Raw genomic sequence first — 22,209 nt, 5'->3', positions numbered from 1 at the left:
CATGCAATATTGCTTTGACTCTGAGTCTAGTAATTGCATTGGCAGTAGTGATGCGTTATTGTTACCTAACAATAATAAAACTCATTTTAATCTTGTCTCCATTAATTTCAAACACAGATCTTTAGACAACCATTCTGTGAATCAAACTGGTTGGCATAGTGACCACTAAGCATTTAATTGTAGAATAACTCAAACAATAAACGCAAAGCTACCAGATGGTAACCAGAATGTGTCGTTTGCTTTATGGCAATTTTGAAATAAGATTGTGGCTTTGATATTGTTCAAAGTGTTTCACAACAAAGTCCCACAACACCTGTGAATCATGATGAATCTGGTCCAGGTGCAATCAATCCACCTGTTTCCAGTCAATCAGATGGAGGGCAAGAACTTTGACTGGCTGTCAAAAGAAGATAAATTATGTGCACTGGACCGCTCCTACAACTGCACCACCGAAGGAGGAAAGCAGATTTTTTTTTGGGTCTAGCTGCCTTTCTGCATGCATTTAGGTCACTGATTGAAGCTATGAGACTATTATGGTACTATTTTGTGCCCCCATACAATGGCTATGTCCATTTGAAGTGACACAGGGTTACTTAAACCTGTATTCTTTTCTAGTGCGGTGCTGCCATGGCTACTCTGTGTGGGGGAGCTTCAAGCAAATGTAAAATGTAAGACAACATGTTGACTCAAACTACAGCTTAAGTAGAAAATGACAAAAGAACTATTTCACTTGTGGCATCAATCTGAAATTTTCTGTTTTCAGCTTTGTATCCTGACTCTGAAACTGCAGATGTGGTAAAACCTCAGCAGGCCTCAGGTTACCAGTCCAACCTTCAGCTCCAGCTTCCCAACTACCGGCCCTGGTCACATTTCCAGATTCCTAATTATCAGTCCTGGTCAGATTCCCAGATTCCCAATTACCAGTCCTGGTTGCGTTCTGAGGTTCCCACCTATAAGCCTCGGTCAAATTATCAGATGCCCAGCTATAAACCTTGGTCACATTACCAGATTCCCAACTATAGGCCTTGGTCACATTACCAGATTCCCAACTACAAGCCTAGGTCACAACACCGGGTTCCCAACTACCAGGCTTCGTTGCCGTCCCAGGCTTCCAGGTATCAGGTTTGGCCTCGGTCCCTGGTTCCTGCCCACCAATACCAGGTTGGATTACAGGATCAGGCCTTCCAAAGCAGTACTCTGCCTCAAAGTCAGGGCACACAGAGAAAGCCTCAGACTTGGAGGCAAGTACAGAATTCCCGGCACAGGTTTCCGACACGTACCCAGAGGCAGGGCTCTCAGCGCAGGCTTCAGATTGAGACCCAGAGGCAGGGCTCCCAGGATATCCTTCAGACTCAGCCTCAAAGCAGAACGTGGCCTTATCCTAGGGGCAGGGCTTTTCCCATAGACAACCATCAAGCTTGGAAATAGGCTTAATTAGCACACATGAGGATGCTCAAGGTAAGAATGGCATTTACTTTCTAATCTACTGTTGTGCTTTTAACATAAGATCGACACCCTAAATTATCTTTCTCATTTCAGATATGTCAGAAAATGCATCTTTAACTACTTGGACCCAATTAAAATGATCTTTGTAAAAATAGTAATAAAAAACTTCTATTTGTTTCTTGCTGTGAAGCAAATCTCTATAGTTCAGTCCTGGAATTGAGAACTTATGCACATGCTGTGCTGAAGTCTTGTCTCAGAGGCCAAACTGCTGATGTACTTTACAAGCTTGCACCTACTACAGACACGTGTATCTGCTCAAGTAGGATGACTGTCTTGACTCCATACAGTGAAGGAAGATGGAGAGTGTGGTATTGGGTGGGGTTGCTCTATGTTGGGATGGAGCACTGCTTAGCATATTTTATTTTGGGTATCGTGCCTTTTTTACATCTGCAATTAATATTCATTATGTTGATGAGCAGAATGAATGTTCAAAATCATGCTGTACTTGAAATTACTTACTGTATAATTTGTTTCTCCTCTTCTGTAAAATACCTCAAATTGTGCAATATTTAAAATGACTTCTGCACTGCCAAAAATGACTTACGCATCAATTAAAATCCTTACAGACTTTAATCACTTTACTGAAATATATAATTATTCTTTGTTTGTTGTAAAAACTTTACTCGTTAACCCTTTATTTTAGCGTACGTGCCCTTAAGTATTAGTAGGTAAACATAATTACTTTGTAATTTTAAATACAATAGAATGAAGTTCAATTTAATTACAAAGGAATTACGTGTTTAGTCGCGGTCATATCATAAAGTGTTGCCAAGTTTTCTTTTGGCATCACTTAATACTGTACTGTTTTTCCCTTCTTTTTGTCAGTGAAGCAGGAAACTAGGATTTGGGCATGGCAAGCTGAATTCAACATTTCAAATGTGGCGTAAAGTGTTATGAACCACAGGAGGACAATTGTATGCTCGAGCTGATAGCCCAGATTCTTACTTTGCCTGTGACATTTGAACGCAGCACAAGTGCCGCCCCGCTCTACCGGATTTCAGCCGGTAGGCACTCGTTTTCTGCCAGTGACAGTCATCCCTTTAAACCCTAAGGACCTCCTGGATTGTCCACCTGCCCGACATCTGTCCCTTTCCTCACCGCGCGGCGCGATGAAGCGGAAACTGAGCGACATTTAGGAGCAGTCTAAAGGACTTCTGTGCAACAGGCACCTGGGCTGCAAACTCACTGAAGGCTGGTCGGAGGAACTGTTGCACAAAATCCCGCTGCGATGTCTCTGCTGTGCGTTAGAGGTATGCTCTCACTTCACAGCTACAGGTTATCGTTTCAACAGGAGAACTCATGGATCTGCTCGTGTGAGGGTTTCTTAAACAGGCGAAGTTCTCACGGAAAAGATTTTATATATAAAACACAAAAACTTAGATGAAAGAAAAAAGGAAGGCAGAATATTTGAGGGCAATACTGTAACATGATTCTGAAACTATCCAGTTGTGAAGATACAGAGCATAACATAAACTTTAAGTGTTTCCCTGAAAGGTGAATTTAAATCTCATTTGCCTCCAGTGACATTTAGTGTAACACTCAGGCTGGATGCTGACTTTAAAAAAGGAAAATCACAGTTAAGTGAGAGCGTTTGGTCATTATCGATGGATATGTGCGCATTAATGTTTTGTTGCTATTCTATGGTGCGATATTGCGAGTCTGAAAAGTTACGCTGTGGTTAAATCGAGCCATAGTAATCAGTGCTCAATGCCAATGCTCACCAAAGAGCACTCTGTTTTCACCTGTTAAGGTATTAGCTTTGTATCTAAAGGAGGATGGATTTAGTCTGTTAGGCTATACCCAAACATAAGAGGGACATTTATTTCTGAAACTATTAAAAATCATAGACTCGTTTTTCTGAATGAAAAAATGCTCACAAAATGATTGAAGTTTGTTTTCTTCCTGTTATAGTAACATATGCTTGATTCTGATAGGAGGTCTTCTGGCCCTGATTTTTACCCATTTCGTTGGCATATTTTTATGATTATTGTTTTTTTTTTTTTTTTTTTTGGTTTTTTTTTTTTTTAGCTTTTCATTATTGTTCTTGAACTTTAATTTGGATTTCCATTTATCCGAGATTCTATGATTATTTTAGCGTTCCAAGTCCTGTTTAGAATCATCATTATAGGTCAAGTAGTCTTTGAGTTCTATTATATTTGGTCCTTGGTGTTTTTGGTGATCGTAGCCTCCACCGTGTTTCTCGGTGTTCAGTTGAGTGTCAGTGGCTTGTCACTGTGTCTAGTTGGCTACTTCCTGTTTGATTTTGTCAGTCTCTTTTCTTCACCTTAGTTTTACTACAGGTGCCTCATGTCTCAGTAGTTTGAGTTCAGCTGTGTCTTCTTACCTTTATGTTTCCATTTCCCTGTACATATCCTCGGCTACAGTGCAAACAAGGCTGGAACACGTGTCTCCATGCCGTTTTCAGACTTGATTTGTGATCTGGAGCTACATCAGTAAAAGCTCGGTTTTCTGATTCTTTCAGGTGGATTCTTAGCAGCCTACATTTGGGTCACTTATACTCTTAAATGACATGAACCTGAAAACTGTCAATACTACATGTTAAAATAGTTTAAAACTGGATTCATAACATAATAACATAACTTAGGACTGTATACTCTCACCTGACCGTTAAGACTGCACATCTTCAATACGGTAAGAGGAAGAAAATAGATTAATCAGTGGCTATTTCTTTGTAATTTGCTGTGGCAAGAACACATTTTATGTATTTGCTGACATTTGGTACTTTAAGGTCTTTATCCTTAAGCTGACTGAGCCCTTTAAGGTAGCAGGTTATAGATCTCTGCAGGGACATTATTAATAAAATGTGCACTTCCTCCTTCATCGTTCAGCGTTCTCTTTCCACGTGAACTGCCCCCCGAGTTGCCCTGAAGCAAGTCACTTGATCTGCAGTTGTTCAACTAAAGCTGATGAGCGATGTGAGATTTTAATGTCTAAGTAAAAGAATAAGAAATGATTTTGGATATTTTTTTGTTGAAAACCTGCATGTTTATCGGGTCTGACAAAGTTTGATTCATTAAAGGTTAAAAAGCCGGCGCTTCCCCTCACCACCAGTTTATTAAAATTTTTGGCTCCTTCCCAGATCACAAATTGCTCTTCTCTCGCAGACATGCTGATTGATTTTTCACACCATCAAACTATTGTCTGGCTATCTCCAGCTCTCAGCCCCTGGTGTATTGTTTCTCACTGATCATTTCTGACCATTTCTCATCTTTGGGTGCGAGTGCTGCCTGAGGATGAAAGGCCACCACCACCTCCACCCAACTCCTATTACAGAGTGATGAGATGAGGGTGAGGCTGGAGATGGAGGGAGTGAAGCACACCTGGGTCGCAGTGGGCTCAGACAAGTGGAATTATAAAATAATCTAATTTTGTTTCATAGCTTGCCCTGGGATTGAGAAAGAGTGCTTCATGCTCACATAAAAGTTGTTACTTGTTCAGGTTAGCATGAACCCTGGACTCGGCTTTTTAAGCTTTGCTGTTTCACTCAGAAGGACAGAAATATGGATTCAAATCAGTCATGACATTGTCCCACAACATCTGGACATATACGCCAGAAATGTTCACTACATCATCTTTATAAAGTGCAGATTTGTGAGTGCTTGCAACTTGTTTCTGCTGCCCAGATGAGGCCATAAATATCAGTTATTGCAGGTCTGACTTAGGATGGACTCAAACACTCATCGAAGCGGTGATTGAAGTAAATGCATCTTATAAATATGAGTGGATGTGTGATTCTCAACACAAGTGAATCTACATAATATGTCATCTGACTGTCCTTTAAACAGTATTTCTTTTCCTTTTTAAAAAAAATCTGAGATATTCCATCATCTGACTTTCACAGACGCATCAAATCTTTTATAAAGAATATATTTTTAGATGCCAGACTAGAATGGTTTAATAGTAAACAACAACACTGTCAGAAATAGGAAGTAAACCACAGTTTCCCATGTGAAAAGCTAATGTTTTGTTAACTTGTCCAGCCCATCATTGTTTCTTTGCAGATTCAGTGCTTTATAATGTCACCTGAATTCTTCCTGAGATAATCTCCCTTTTTAATGGAAAGGTCTCGAGAGGTCAAGCTTGGTGGCCTTTCTTTGTAACGCTAATAATAGACTTGGAACTCTACCTAGTATCTCCTTGCATATGCAGACAGTAAGGTGAGAAACATGAGCTACAGGCAAATAAGGAGAAATAACCTCACAGGAACGAGCAGCGAACAAAAACAAACAGTCTATAGTATTAAGATTCACGCTGTCAAAGAGCAGTCCTTGGACGTGCATGACCCCACCTCCTGTAATGTGTGCTCTTTACTCTGCTTTTAGGTAATTTCTGCATAAAAGTAAATTTAGCTGCTTTAAAATTTCCACAATCCTTATGTTTTTTCCCTGTTTCTATGGTTTAAAAACTGCTTGGTGTAGTTTAAAGTGATTATATTGGACTAAAAAGAGCCTTTCTTGGTGTAAAACGTCAGACGCTGACAACATATGATGTCTTCAGGCTGTTCAGGGACAAGAGATGTATCTCTGTGTGATGAGCTGGGAAATGCTCTCTCTGCCTGTGGTAAATGTGTTCTTTGGCAGTTTTCTTGTCTATGATGTACCTGACATGCTATCAGAGAAGCCAGTCTTTCCATCTCTTAAAGGAAGTGCCTGATATAAACCCTGACGAGTGGCATTCTTTCTTGGAAGCTGTGATACCTTTCAGAGGCTCATTTCCTCATTCCTGGTTGTGTTGAGCGCCCTCAGAACCTGCATGGTGGCTTGCAGATCTCTGCAGGAAGTGAACGGCTGCAGAAACGAAAGCAGGATGGGAGGACACAGCTTCTGACAGCTCAGTCAGTACCCACTCCTAGCTATTTCTGGATAGCAATTATCAGTGGAATAAATGCATACACTGATGGCATTGCATAATTTGCTCAGTGTTGAGTAAGGTTACTGTGAAGAAATTGGATTAGAGGAAATTATCCGGCAGTAATAGAAGATAAATACGTGCAGGTCGACTGTCAGGCATTTGGAGAAAGCAGAGTGGCATTCAGTCTCAGCAGATCGGCACAAAAACTGGAGCTTGTGCTGATTTTATTTATGTTTTTTTTTTTTTTTTAATGGCCTGGTTTGGATTCATCCATTCAAGGTGATAACTAAAACCATTTTGTAGGCCACCAGATGAGGGCAAAGGTGAAGGCAGACCAGGTCAGCCAGTACACTGGCACACACTGTAGTGAAATGACAGGGATGCAAGCAAAGCTTCAGCGGCCAATCTGTGGAGGCGGGGGTGGGGATAGAGGGGAAATAATCCCCATGCCATCTGCTGCTTTTCCTATCCTGCGTGGTTATGCTTGTATACGTGTGTGTATGTTGGACTGCAGCTCACATGGGCCAGAGGACTTCACTTCCTCCTTCTCTTTCCCTCCCTGTCATGATAAGGCTATTTCCTGCTACGAGCATTGGCTCAGTCTAACAGTTTCTCTTTACACTTAATCTTTGCTACTGGCCACTTGTCTCAACTCAGGTCGAGGAGTGCTCAAAGAAGTAGACTCCAAGACGATTGTGACATGAAATGCAGAGAAAATACAGACACAAAACTGCGTTCACCTGATTTTTCTGCTCTTTGCAGAAATTGGTGCTGTCTCAGCACTTTTTCTTCTCTTTTTCTTTTTTTCTTACAAAGGCGGGAGTTTTGATAGTGATTGGTGATTCTTATTGCAGTAAAAACATCAGTTGGCACATCACCACACGTATTTGTAATGACAAATATGTGTAAACCAGCATCCGTCCATTTTTTTGCACTTATCTGAAACAGAATTGGATCAGTATTAGGCTAAACGTTCCTAACATCACTGTTTTCCAGTTACTCCTGGAAAATCCCGAGATGCTCCCAGGGTAGATGAAATATATATTTAATATCTCCAAAGACTTCTGGTCTCCCCTCAGAATCTCCCAGCTGAAAACAGTGAAGGTGCAAGGAGTAGAGATGGTGAGAGTACATGAGTTTAAATACCAGGGCTCAACCATCCAAAGCAATGGGCAGTGCACAAGAGATGAGAAAGAGAGTGCAGGCAGGGTGGAGTGGGTGGAGATGAGTGTCGGGGTGATTTGTGACAGAATGATAGCAGCGAGACCTGCTATGGTTTATTATTTGGAAACCGTGGAGCTGGCAAAAGACAGGAGGACAAGCTGGAGGTGGCAGAGCTGAAGATGCTTTTTACTGGGAGTGACCAGAAAGGACAAGATTAGACATGAGTACATCAGAGGGACAGCTCAGGTCAAGCTCTTTGGCAACAAAGTTACAGGAAAAGAGGGAGACCACAGAAATGATCCATGGATGTATTGAAGGAAGCTGTGCAGAGGATGCTAGGGATGGAAGTACATGATCCACTGTGGAGGCCCCTAAAGAGAAAACCAAACAAGAAGAGGACAAAGAGTATTTAACAGTTCATGTGCACTGCATGGTTTTACATAGGTGATCGTAAAAGTTGTAATATTTCAATTAGGGCGCAGCGTTGTGGTTAGCACCACCGTTTCACAGCAGGTGGGTTCTGGGTTCGAACCTTATGGTTACCTGAGGCTCTATGTGTGGAGTGTTCTCCTGTGGCTTTCCTCTCACAGTCCAAAGACTGTTGGTTAGGTTCATTGATGACTCTGAATTGGGTGTAGATGTGATTGTGTGGTTGTCTGTCTTTCTGTGCTCAGCCATGTGATGGCCTCTTCCCTCGGTGACATCTGGGATGGCCATGATCGCTGTAAACCTAAGATAGACAAGGTGGAAAAAAATCAACATATGAAGGCTTCTGGGATGAAGCGTTATGACTCCTGGATTCTGGATTCTCTTTGCGCTCATCACAGTGACCACAAAGGTTAGATACTGATAAAACTGATTTAATGTCATTGTTTTTATTGATTCTTATCGTTTCCTGGTCAATTTTCTTGAATTAAAAAAAAATAGACCTGCAGAGGTTTGAAGGGTCAAAGTAATTGTGCAAAAACTGATCAGGAAAAAGGGGTTGGATGTAACTCAGGAATGCAGAAGTCCATAAGTTTCATTTCCTTATGAATGCAGGTCCTAGAAAAACACGGAGGATCTAAAACTGGTTTTAATCCTGGTTTGTAAACTAGGTTTGTGAGTTCTGATTTGTTTTAGACCCCAGATATTGATCGATTGGGACTCTAATTTGTGTTTGTGATGAATACATGTTGATACACAGTGAACAAATGAAGACAAGCACTCAGGTAATGGTGCGACTGTATGTGTCTGTGGTAATGTCATGGTCTATAAAGCCCTCGTTCCATGATCCACTCATACTGGATCACTCGTGGACTTTCAGTAGCGTCTCTCTAATTGGCTCATTACCGTGGAGAGGTAGGGAGACGGTCTCTTTTAATTTGCGTTTATGCAGGATAATATGTGGTATACATGCTAATGTAAACACAATGAGGCACTGGCATTGAAACAGATAATTAAATGAAGGAATGTGTATGCCCACAACACTAAACTATACACAGAATATATACAGCTTAACCTTGCAATATAAAGTGTCTTTAGATACAGTTCAGAGAAATTATGTTAATCCGTAAGCTGAATTTGAAGTGTTTGCACACAAACATACAGCCATATATGCTGCTAGCATAAAGCCCGAGCGTAAGCAGAAGCTTATACTTGAGTAAAATGATCAAACATACTTCAGTCAGAGGATATTGACCAACCCATGCTAGATCCACAATAGTTGTATTTATTAGGTTGGCCTGGCGAGGTCCACGGGGGCTGTACATTAATGGAAGTGAGAGGGTGTTAATGACATGGCCAAAAGGTTTGCAACCTGTACGCTCTCAAACCCACCATGAGCTGAAGGACTGGAGCTAAAAATAGAGGCACAGTCTGGCCCCTTGTAATGACACTGCTATAGTCTGCGCCTGTCTGGCTGCTGAGCATGTCAGGTCTGCTGCTCCTGTTCAACACGTTTTATTAAGTGTTACTACACCTGAGTGATTGTGTGGTAATGTTATATTTCAAAGTAAAAGAATATCATATCTTTTATGTGCAGCTTTTCTTTAGATGAAAAGCGCATCATTGTAAAAGGGTGCCATCTTTTATTTTTAATGAAATAAACCCCCAAAGTATGCCAAACATAAATAAATATGCACAGATATGCTCAAGTTTCATGAGGGGTGCAGATGTCCTGTAGGTTGTCTGGCGGGGTGTTGGTCACAAACTGAGACCAGCTGGCAGAAAGAAGCAATCAACTTGTGTAGACTTTCAGATATAATTTAGGGTGTTTAAATATTGCATTTGACTATTTAGGAATTACAGCCATGTTTTCCCAACCTGATGAACAGTCTTGTGTCCAGCTGTGATCTGCTTTTTTCTCTTTTTTTAAATGAATTCATGACAAATTAAAGAAATAAAGATATAGAGCTGATTCCAGGCATTCGTGCTGAGTTTGGTTTAAGAGGTGTCCAAAGGGATGTAATTACAAGTGTGCTAACCTGGACTTGTAATGCTGACATTAGAACTTGGTCACTGGTGTTTGCTGATGATGTGGCTCCTGATAAAAGTAGCTTAATCAAATGATAACACTGGTTAGGTGTTGCTTCACAAGACAGAGGTAAAGTGGCCCAAAACTTCTAAGATCTCCATAAGATCACCAAATTTTCTGAGACTGTCGCCTGACCTTTGACCCAATCAAGCATGTCTTTCACTCACTGATGACAAAACTGAGGGAAGAGGATTCGTGAATGTTCGGGCACAGATTAGAGGTCGTGGATCCTGTCCAGGGCTCTCCTCTACACGGCCAGCTTCCAGCGAGTTAAAGTTGTGACGCTTCAGAGGCTCAAAAGTGTCTTTATTTCACCACCGAGACGCCATTTCCAACCCTGAGCTTCAAAGCTGCACTTTCATTGTCACTTCAAAGAGCTCAAACCTGAGACACCAGAGCAGATTGTAAGTGGTCACAGTCAGAGCTGCAGTCCAACAAAGAGAAGAATGTCATCGGGGTACAGAGGAGATGACAGAAAATCATTTTAGCTTTCAGAGTTTGTCAGATGTTGTTTTTTTTCTCTCCCATGTCAGGCTAAAAGTTCAGTCTTGGATAGTTGTTTTGGATATCGGTTACAAACGTGCATTCACTGTTCATGTAATTCATAGATGTTGTACTCCTGGTGAGAGCAACGTAACAAATATTTAGGCCTTACTTTCAAAATGTATTTGGATGAATTTTACATGTGATACGGAGAATAAACTTAACGCTTAAGTGAACGATGCATATCCGTAAGTTAAATATAGTGAAGCCCATAATTTGACTCAGTTTCTGTAGTTTAGCCTCTGCACGCAACCACAGTTGCAGCTTTACTCAAAAAAAAAATGTGTGAGGGGTTTAGAAATTACACCCATTTTTATACACATAACTCCATTTTTTAGAGGTTTAAAATGAATTGACCAAACTAACAGGATGTTAAATATAAAGATTGTTTTGTATTAAAAACATCTAACTTTGTAGTCAGTGTCTGTCTGAAATGTGGAACCTCTGGAGTTCACCAATTGTGGGTGGGTGCTAATTGTGGGTGTTGCTTCCTTGAGGTTCCTTGAGAAAACTTGTCTAGTGGGTTGAGATCAGGTGACTGACTTGGCCATTGATGAATATCCCACTCCTGCCTTCAGTGTAACCAGCGGTTTGCACCTTGTTGTAAACCTTCTGTATTTCCTTCCATGAAGGCGTCTTTTGATTGCACTTGGCTAAAGATTTTGCTTCCTGTCTGTTAGGTTTAGTTTGACCTAATGATTTGATGTGGAAACACCCAAAGACCCTGCGATGTGATATTATCATTATTATCATATCATATTATCATACTTCACTCGCAATAAAATATAATTGTGCTTTTTAACATTTAGCAATATCTGAGTACTGAAATAACATACATACGGGGTGGCAGAGCAGGTCAGCCACTAATCAGAAGATCGGTGGTTCGATCCCATGCTGCCTCCTGGCTGCATGCCAAATATCCTTGGGCGCCACCGGGCCCTCTGACCACCGGCAGCCTCGCCTCTGTCAGTGCAGCTGTGGCTACAACGTAGCTTGCCATTGCCAGTGTGTGAATGTGTGTGTGTGAATGACTGAATGTAGTGCTTTGGGGTCCTTAGGGACTGAGTAAACAAATGCAGGCCGTTTACCATTATGATTTAGGCATGTTTCTGATAATCTAACAATTAGCCGTGATAAATCATTAAAAATCCCACGTCTGTTGCCGTCCACTTTGACAGAAATTGACATTTAACTATTACATTTGTGCTCATCAACCTTCCTGTTATATAGGAATGTAGCCAGAATATAACCAGCGAGCTGCCTTTGCTCACTGACAAACACTCATTCAGATTGATGGCAACATGTTGGCAATCTGACTGCATTTGTAAATTAGACAGCAATCTTTTTTTAAACCTTTGATAATCTCTCTGAGAGCGAGTGCAGTCAGTTCAAGTCAGGCACCAGTTGGCTCTGAATTTGTGAAGCTAAGTGTGTCCAGTTGTTTTTTTGTTCGCTGTTTTTTGAGCCAATTTAATTTAATTTTACTCGGCTACCGTTATCTCAGGACGATATGCATGTTTGTAGTATTCCTAGAGTAATGTAACTTTGTCCCTGAATGGATACAATATTGCAATTTTGCAATAGTATTGTGATACCATGCTGTATCGATTTCATTAAAAGAAAAAATCTACTTGTCCTGCTAATGATGACCTCCCTCTCTTTGGGCCTTGTATTTAAAATGACAATGAAAAGTTATATAATGCAAACCCTGAAAGTTCAGGATAGATACAAGATGGCTGTAATTGCTCAGTAAACTTGTTTTCAAGCAAACATAATTATATATTTTAAATTGGGCATTTAAAGAACCAAATGAAATATATTATCAAGCCTGCTGTGCTTGAATATAAGCTTCAGTATAAGCATTGTGTTGTGCAAAAACACAATGCCTTGTCATCCACGTCCTCCATTGCGTATGGAGACATTACAGATGTGTGTTTGAGTGCTCCTCAGTAGCAGCTTTAATCCAGTGCACTAGTCATCACACGAACATCAGCCTGCTCTTTTCCCCAAATGGGTTTTCTCAGTCTCTTTATTTTTTTCAGGTATTAAGAAAGAAAAAACTTTGTAAGGTTGAGAGTTAGCTACTGACCAATGAAAAGAAGTCTTTCTGCTTTCCTATGTCTCTTTTGTAATTCATCCACAGAACAATGTAGCAGGGTCTGGTAGATTTCAGCCCCGCTTAAAGCATTAGCTTGGAGGGATTATCCCACCAGCTAAACACGCGGTCACCAGCAGCACGCATCCTCTCATACAATCACTCCAGAGGACACGTGCCTGCTTTACTACCTCTGATCAGCCTCACCAACCCTGTAGCCCAGAGGGATGCTGACCTCTGCAAGCACTAAAATGTGACACTGACCATCGCTTTTTTATTTGTCCAGATCTTAAAGAGTGCTTCTGTCTGGTGTAGCGATGCACTTGCATTTATATTTTAGGTGATTTTTTTTTTCATTACAAGCCTTTGTTTTCTGCCAGTTTGTCAGCACTTCCTGTTCGTTGCTGTCTTCAAAGAGAACATTGTATTGGCTGCGCTTCATTTGCATGAAGTTGAGGTTTAGGCTGCTTTAAACAAATCAGGATATCTTGTGCTACCCAACACCTGTAACACGCACTCAAAACTGGATCGCAACAAATTGGCGCTTTCGCGAGTACGTTTGCTGATAGTAATGTCATGTGATTCAGCTAATAACACAAGGATTTCATCATTTTTGAAGCCACGCTGAAAATACTCAGCAATCTGTGCATTCATGACTGGATGTAATACCGGTAGCTTAGCTGTAGCATTTGTACCTGAGGGTTTCAGCTTCCGGGCAACAAGGAATGACATCATTCACATAGATTACTGATTGGCAGCGCTAACTCGATATTTTGAGTCACTTTTTCTCACAATTTTGAGTTAATAACTAACTCAAGTAAGTCGAAATTTTGAGGGAAAAAAGTTGAAATGTTGAGAAAATGACTCGAAATTTCGAGTTATGGAGCCTTTTTTTTCCTTTAGTGGCGGAAACAGGCTTCCATACACATCAGACTAAGGGGAGAGGATGCATTTTTCCACCAGGCAGAAGTTCAGAACTCATTCTGATGTTGCATTGTCGCTCTCAGGTTTTGAAGGATTTTTTGATTGTGCTGCATCATTTTGATCCTTGGTGCCTTGTTTCAGAGATGACTCTGTGCTCAAATGTCACAAACGCACATCATCACATCTGGTAGGGCTTTAAATCCTTTGTACGTTATATAACGTCTAAGTATAAACTTTGCACAAGTCACATGTCCGACGCTGCCAATCATGTGTGTCATGATAAGGCTCTTTTTGATTTTAATTTGAATGAGCTGCTGATCCGGTTTTATCGACTTGAATCGAAACAATGTTGCGCTGTGCATTACCTCGGACTCAGGTGTAACACCTGACAGCTGCCATCTGTTGTCACACAGTTACAAATATGAGCTGTGTTGTTTTAATGTTGGTTTTAATGCTTCTCCGTTAGGAGCTGTGATTCTGAAAGGTGGCTCACTGGCAAACAGAGCCAACTTTACACTGAATATTTTGTAAAGTAAATTCAGAACATGTGAGCTAAAGTTTCAGAACACTTTTTACATTTATATAAAGCAGTGGCGCTACCCTTGAGTCACCTGTTTCACATTTATTTATTTATTTATTTATTTTTTTTGAAAATATTTTTATTGAAAAAAGAAAACAGTACTTGCAGTTACCGAAATACAACCAACCTTTCTTAATTTTCCTAATTAACATATATATATATATATATATATATATGAAAAAAAAAACAAAAAAAACAAAACACAACGCCCCCCCCCCAGTCCCACACAGATCAACACAACCATCAAACATATTAGAGGAATATAACAGTAACAAAAGTAGATTTAAACAGGCAATACCTCTAGACTAGCAAAATAAGAGAAAGGGTTGCCACTTGTGAAAAAATTTGGCTGTGCAACCTCTCAACGTATATTTAATTTTTTCAAGTTTTAAAAAAAACATGACATCTTTAAGCCACCGGGAAATAGTAGGACACTTAACAGACTTCCAATGCAACAATATTAGACGTCTCGCTAATAGGGATGTGAAGGCTATAATATCCCTTTGTGTGGAATCAAGTGTAAGTGAGCGAGCAGGAATCCCAAATACAGCAATCAGAGGACAAGGATGAAGAGTTACCCCAAGAACAGTTGACATAATAGCAAAATACCTTGTCCAGAAACCTTGTAGCTCAGGGCACAGAAAAAACATGTGGCTAAGGTGACAAGGAGAACCATGGCATTTATCACATTTATTTTCCACTTCTGGATACAATTCAGAAAGTCTAGACTTAGAGAAATGCACCCTGTGTATGACCTTAAATTGAATAAGTCCAAGACGAGCACAGGAGGTGGAAGATCGTACTCTCGCTATAGCCTGTTCCCAAGACTCCTCATGTATTCGAAATCCCAGTTCTTCTTCCCATGTACGCTTAAGCTTAACATTAGAGTGGTTACTAAAAGACAGAATAGCATCATAGAGTTTCGAAATGGTTCCTCTGTGATGAGGAATAAATGATAACGTAGTTTCCCACTGCTGTTCTGGAGGCAAAGAGGGGAAATTTGGGAAACACTTAGCAACAAAATTTCGAATTTGAAAATAGCGAAACAAATGGGTAACAGGGAGATTGTAACGAGAAGACAAGTTGGGAAAACTATCGAAAACACCATCCACATATAAATGTTTGAACTGTTTTATACCCTTGTCACACCACACTGAAAATGTCGAGTCCAAAAGTGAAGGGGGAAACAAATGGTTGTCGCTTAGAGGACCCGAGGAAGACGGCATTACAAAATTAAAGTGACGTCTAAACTGAAACCAGATTTTGAGTGTGTTAAGAACCACCTGATTATCAGTGTACAGAGAGGGTCTCACGGGTAAAGAGGAATAGAGCAAAGCCGGTAAAGAAGAGCCCTTACATGATGATAGCTCCAATTTACACCACGAGGAACCAGACGATTTTAGCCAGTAGCAAAGTTTATGGATGTGAGCGGCCCAGTAATAGACTAAAAAATTAGGTAATGCAAGTCCTCCACTAAATCTGCATCGCTGCAGCAAAGTTTTAGAGACCCTAGGTGGCTTCCCTCCCCAAATGAAAGAACCAATAATCTTGTCCAGTGAAACAAAAAAATGTTTCGGCAAAAATAAGGGAATTGACTGAAATAAAAATAAAAATTTTGGTAAGATGTTCATTTTAACAACGTTAATCTTACCGATTAAAGAAAGGGGGAGATTACCCCATCTTTGAATATCAGATGTGACCCTAGATATAAGAGGAGACAAATTTGCTGATTTAAGGCCAGCTAGAGAGCGAGTCACGTTAATCCCTAAGTACTTAAACCCAGACGGACTGAGACGAAAGGGTAGATCGGACTGTTGAAGTTGACGTGCTGCCGTATTAACAGGAAAACACTCACTTTTCCCCAAATTCAATTTATAACCTGAAAACGAACTGAAGTTCTCCAGAATACTTAAAACAGCAGGGATGGAGCATGCCGGGTCAGTCATATATAATAACAAGTCATCCGCATACAATGATACTTTATGTGTAATTCCATTACGGATGATTCCCCTGAATACAGAAGAAGATCGCAATGTAATAGACAGAGGCTCGATGGCAATGGCAAAGAGTAAGGGAGACAAAGGGCAACCTTGACGACAACCACGACCCAGCGCAAAATAATCAGAGTAAACATCATTAGTATGAACACTGGCTTTAGGGGACGAATAAAGAAGCCGAATCCAGGAAATAAATTTATCACCAAAACCAAATTTCTCTAAAACTGCAAACAAGTACTCCCACTCCACCCTATCGAAAGCCTTTTCAGCATCTAAAGAAATCACAAGTTCAGGAAGTTCAGATAGACGCTTTGAGTAAATAACATTAAAGAGTGTACGGGTATTAAAAAACAATTGCCGTCCCTTTATAAAGCCATTCTGCTCTTCAGATATAATTCGAGGAAGCACATCCTCAAGGCGAGATGAAATTACTTTAGCCAATACCTTTGCATCGGCATTAAGCAGAGATAATGGCCTGTAGGAACCACAGGAGGTTGGGTCCTTGTCATTTTTGAGAAGGAGCGCTATGGTTGCTTGTGTGAAAGTAGGTGGTAATGAACCGGTTTCCAAGGATTCGTTAAACACAGACAAAAGCAATGGTGCCAATTTACCAATAAATGTTTTATAGAATTCAATTGGAAACCCATCCGGGCCCGGGGCTTTATTAGACTGCATAGCTGTAATAGCTTTTAATACTTCTTCAACAGATAATGGGGAGTCCAATTGCCCCGCATCATTAGCACCAATAACAGGGTTTGAAAGATTATGAAGAAATGCATTCATTTTAGCTTTATCCGTGGGAAATTCGGACCTGTACAACAAAGAGTAAAATGTTTTAAAGGTAGAATTAATTTCCAAGGGATCTGTAGTAATATTGTCATCAGAGTGTTTAATAATGGGGATCACACGCGAGGAGGCCTGACGTCGTAACTGATGTGCCAACAAGCGACTAGCCTTGTCACCATATTCGTAATATGAGCCACGACTGCGTAGTAATAAGTGCTCAGCCTCTTTGGTTGACATAAGATCAAATTCTGCTTGCAAATCAAGGCGCTGCTTCAGTAATTCTGGAGAAGGGTTCAGTGTATAACTTTGATCAAGGTTACTAATTGCAGCTATAAGTTCTTTAAGCCTGGCATTAATCTTTTTATTAGCACGGACAGAGTAAGAAATAACTTGACCTCTCAGGTAGCATTTAAGAGTCTCCCATAGCAGAGAATATGAGACAGAATCATCCTGATTGAAGGACAAGAACTCCTCAATAGAGCCTGAAATAAATTCACAAAATTCTTTATCCGCCAGAAGGAGAGAGTTAAATCTCCAAAGTGGAGGGCTACGTTTATGGGTAGAAAGATGAACATCCAATAGCAGAGGAGAATGATCAGATATTACAATACCAGAATAGTCGGAAGAATTAACACATGAATTAAGAGTTCTGTCGATGAAAAAATAATCAATCCTGGAATAAGACTGGTGGACCTGAGAGAAGAATGAAAATTTTTTGATTGAAGGGTTGCGAAATCTCCATGGATCAACAAGATCATTCTGTTTCATAAAATCTGAGAATGTTTTAGACATAGATGATTGAGTCAAATTACGAGGACTAGATCGATCCAAAATTGGATCAAAAACACAATTCAGATCACCACCAAGGATAAGCAAATGTGTATTCAGAAAGGGGATGTTACTCAGCAATCTATTAGCGAATTCAGCATCATCAAAATTCGGGGCATATACATTTACCAACAAAACCTTTTTCTGCATTAGGGTACCAGCAACAATGATGTATCTACCGTTCCTATCAGCGACAACATTGGTCAAAGTGAATTGAACTTTCTTATTAATGAGAATGGCCACTCCTCTAGCCTTCGAATTAAAATTTGAGTGAAAGACCTGACCTACCCAAGGGCAATATAACCTATAATGATCCTTAATGCGAAGATGAGTCTCCTGTAAAAATGCTATGTCAGAATTTAGACGTTTCAAGTGAGTAAAAACCTTAGATCTCTTAACAGGGTTACCCATACCTCTGATATTCCAACTAATGAATCTAAGAGGCATACCTGACCCAGCAATGCTGGGGTCTATATTTCCATTAACCATTTACAAAAAGGAAGAGGAAAAAGACCAAACCAAAATGCCAGTGGCCATGAAGAGCCGAAATGGGACAGCCCCCCCCCAACCCAACCCTGAACACAAATACACCCCCAAGTCTCCACAGAACAGAACAAAGGAGACAGCAGTGTACCCCCAAAGTAGCAAAAATGATTCACCGAAGTGACTGGACTAATTGTTGTCTAAATAAAAATAAAAGCGAGAGAGGGAAAAATAACCTCTCACCAACTTCTCTACAGCATAACAGTGTGCGCGTAACAGTAAACATGTTTTTTTTTTAAAAAGGAAAAAAATAAAAAGGAAACCAACCAACCAAAAAAAGATCTCACAGTACAAAATATGACTTCCTCAGAAGGAGAACTTTCCAACAAATCACCGAACGTGCATAAAATTCAAAAAAACAAAAAACAAAAACAACATACATAAATAGATAAACAATTAAAACAAAAACAACCAAACAAAAAAATAAATAAATAAAAATTTAACAGAAACGAAAAACAACTCAGTCCTATGCAAATCAATGCAGCAAGCTTGGAGAAGATTGTGCCGGACTGGTCCGAAGTTCAAGAGTATATTATATGATCCAGTTTCAATAAATAACAATGAAAATAAAAGGAACCAGCACACCAACAGTACAATAACCAGCACAATGGCCTAAGAAAACAATGCACAGGTGGCGTTAAACCTAAGGAGAGCGTGAACCCTTAGCAGCATTACAGTATCAAACTGAGGAGCTAACGAGGCTCACCCAGAAATCAAAGTTTTGACATAATCACTGGCCTCCTCTGCCGAAACAAAGTCCTTCTCGACACCCTTATATGTGATGCGGAGTCGCGCTGGATGAAGCAGGCCATACCGAACACCGTCAATGCCACGGAGTTGCTGCCTGACCGTGTTGAATGCAGCACGAGCCCGTGCCACCCTGGCGGTGTAGTCGGGGAAGACTGAGATGGTCCGATCTCCAACTTTAATCTGTCGGCGTTCTCTAGCACGTCGTAAAATGTCGACACAGTCAGTGTGGTAATGAAACCTGCATACAATGGCTCGTGGACGGTCGCCAGGCTTAGGTGCGGGTTGGAGGGTCCTGTGCGAACGATCCAAAAGCGGCTCCTTCCCCAGATCAAATGCTTCTTTTAGCAAGGAAGCTACGGCGGCAGTGGTGCACGTGTCAGGGCCCTCCGGTACTCCCACTATCCTAACATTGTTGCGCCGCGATCTGGACTCCAAATCTTCACACTTACTTTCCAGCTTGGCTACATGAGCTGTGAGACCCTTGATAGTGTTTTTCATCTCAGCTATATCATCAGAGCAGACAGTAAGTGCGTGCTCCATCTCCTTCACCGTACCTTTTAGCTCAGACATGGTAGCGTCATTTGCAGCTTTATCGATCGCCAGCTGCGTCTTCACCGCCTGCAGGTCGAACTTAATGGTAGACAAAGCATCACCCAGAGTATCCTGAAGTTCCTTTTTAAAGATGTCGGCGATATCTTTCCTCAGCGAAGCCAGCAACTCGACCTTGAGAGCCTCAATATCAGGATTAGCTTGACATGTGGGGGGCTTTGCAGGAGACGACGGCTCACCCGAGGGTGTGGTCGCGGTTTGCAAACTAGGCCTCAGTTGTGTCTGAATAGTACTGCGGGTTTTAACATTTTTTGCTGCCATTTTACGCCGGCCCGAGTAAAACTTCTCAACAAGACAATCCACAAACCAAAACAGGACCGAAAATACGGCCAAAACGCGCGAATAAATAACAATTTAATAGAAATCGGCGGGAGCTCCCAGACTCGCGTCCTACTCCATCAAAGCTCAACCGGAAGTCCCCCACATTTATTTATTTTTGAATGAGACTAAATCACATCTTCTCTCACAGTGTTGGGTCATTCATACAGGTAGCGTCAGAGCCCAGTTGGCACTTGACCAACGAGGCCACTGTGAGCCTCTGCCGAGCTGGCACGACTGACACACAAAGCAAGCTGTGCTGACAGCCTAAGATAAATGACCTGTTAACAGTCTCTCTCTCTCTCTCTCTGTTTTTCTTATCACATCTCTCACTCTGACTGTGATTGAATGAGCATATTGATCTTCCTCAGTGAGAACATGTGTCTAAACTGGATTTAAATAACTGAATTAGCCCTAAAAAGGCAATAAGCTTTCATACTGCTGCATAGTCAAATGACTGCAACAGATTTAAGGGAGGCCTGATTGAACTGCAGATCAATATCGGGGACATTCAAGCCTGAAGCCAAGAACATGTTGGCATTTCAAGACTCTCTTGTGAATTTCAAGGCATTCTGGGTCTCAGTACATTTAAAATCTCAGCTCTGTTTTTATAAAATATTATTGAGTGCTTTTTTTCTAGACAAATAACCCCTTTTTCTCTAAATGCTAGCTTATAATAGCAGTTTCTCAAATTTTTGTCATGCTGCTCTTTAGAGACTAATAATATTTAGTCCTCAGAATAAATACATTGATTGCAACACCATCAGGAACACAAGGTTTAGTTTTCACATAGTTCCTGTTGTGCAAACAAAAGTCGCTGCTTGATGCTTTGCTCAGCAAAAGTTTAAAATGCAACATTACAGTAAAGCCAACAAAACGCACAAAAATGTGTATACAGATGACATGTGTCAAACTCAAGGCTCTTTATACATTTTAATAAGGCCTGTGTATCACTTTAGGTTCTTAAATGTATCAACTGAGCTGGGAAACTGAGTAGAGCATAAAGAGAGCCCCATTCTGCTCGATTATTCTGTTTGAATCCACATAGTAGCAAAGACACGGAGTCATAGATGAAGAACGGTTGCTTCAGAAAGCTGGACTGAGAGGAGAAATGTAACTGCAGCATCATGTTTCCTTGAAAGTGAGCGAGCTGTAGTCATATTCAGGTTTGCGTGTTGCTGTAAAACTGTAATCAGAATACATTATTTTGCTTGGCTAAATGTTGTAAACCCCTCAGTCGTAAATGGCTGAGGAATATTGACATCAGCCCGCTGATCAGGCGGGTGGGGGCGTGGCCAACGAAGTTTGTGAACGCCATCGGCACACATTTGGGATTGTCGTGCCAACAGGTGCAGCTTGAACTAGTAACACAGTTGCTTTATTCCACCAATTACTGCGGCGCTAGTGTAGCTAATAGGATTACTGATTAGCAAAGAAGTAGCTAAACATGTAACAGAAACAGAAACATGTCTCATAAACTCACATTTTATTCATGATAGAATGTAGAAAACCAATCAAATGGTTAAACTGAGAAAATGTACCATTTTAGGAAAAGTATTAGTCTATTCTGGATTTGATGACAGCAATACTTTTCAGAAGTTGTGACAGGGTGATGTTTACCACTGCGTAGCATGCACTCGTTCTTTTTTTTTTAACAACAGTCCAAAAACATCTGGGAACAGAGCAGCTGTTGGATTTTTGAGAAAGCAATGTTTTCCCATTCTTGTTTGGTAGAAGATGGATTTGTCTGTTTGTTTTGCGTGCAGTATTATGCGTGCAGTACCAGGACGGAAATAATAACCAAAACCTTCTTAAAAGCAAAATTCTACAGGGAGGAAGGGTTGTATCAGGAAGTGCATCAGGAATAAACTCTCTTCCAACTCAAACATGCAGATTTATCCACTGTGGAAATAAGAAAGCACCCAAAGTACCATCAGCCGTTCATCAAGGTGGAAGCTATGGCTTATAGTAAATTATGTGAAGTCACTGAAAAGATTCCAGTAGGATGTATGCAGTGAGAAATGTGTCCCATATCCTTCCACCCACAAGATAAACTATGAACTGTTTCTTATCACGGATGTGTGATCTCTATGAACGGTTCCAGTGTTTGGCTGGGTTAACTTATTCTAGGTTAATATTTATGGATTTAGCAGATTGTGTCAGTGTCTTTTCACAACTC

General features: G+C 40.7%; 1 protein-coding gene and 1 long non-coding RNA gene across 2 annotated transcripts in view; both read left to right on the top strand.

Annotated features, from left to right (window-relative positions):
• The first annotated feature begins 358 nt into the window (after positions 1–358).
• Positions 359–2,026, top strand: LOC309718980. Its single transcript, XR_014280124.1, has 4 exons — positions 359–536; positions 616–668; positions 764–1,458; positions 1,540–2,026. It is a non-coding gene; the product is annotated as an uncharacterized lncRNA (long non-coding RNA).
• Positions 2,027–2,489: 463 nt separating this feature from the next.
• The window catches only part of LOC309719560 (protein unc-13 homolog B-like), a 189,137-nt gene continuing 169,417 nt past the window's right edge, over positions 2,490–22,209 (top strand). Inside the window, exon 1 of the mRNA XM_082555718.1 lies at positions 2,490–2,756. Coding sequence (XP_082411844.1) covers positions 2,735–2,756 — 22 coding nt within the window. The 5' untranslated portion in view covers positions 2,490–2,734. The remainder of the gene's footprint in view (positions 2,757–22,209) is intronic.

Source organism: Aulonocara stuartgranti, assembly GCF_965226115.1.
Source record: "Aulonocara stuartgranti genome assembly, chromosome: 12".
In the NCBI taxonomy this organism is placed as follows: domain Eukaryota; kingdom Metazoa; phylum Chordata; class Actinopteri; order Cichliformes; family Cichlidae; genus Aulonocara; species Aulonocara stuartgranti.
The sequence above is the reverse complement of the archived record's forward strand: the minus strand, read 5'-3'. Positions and strand labels throughout refer to the sequence as shown.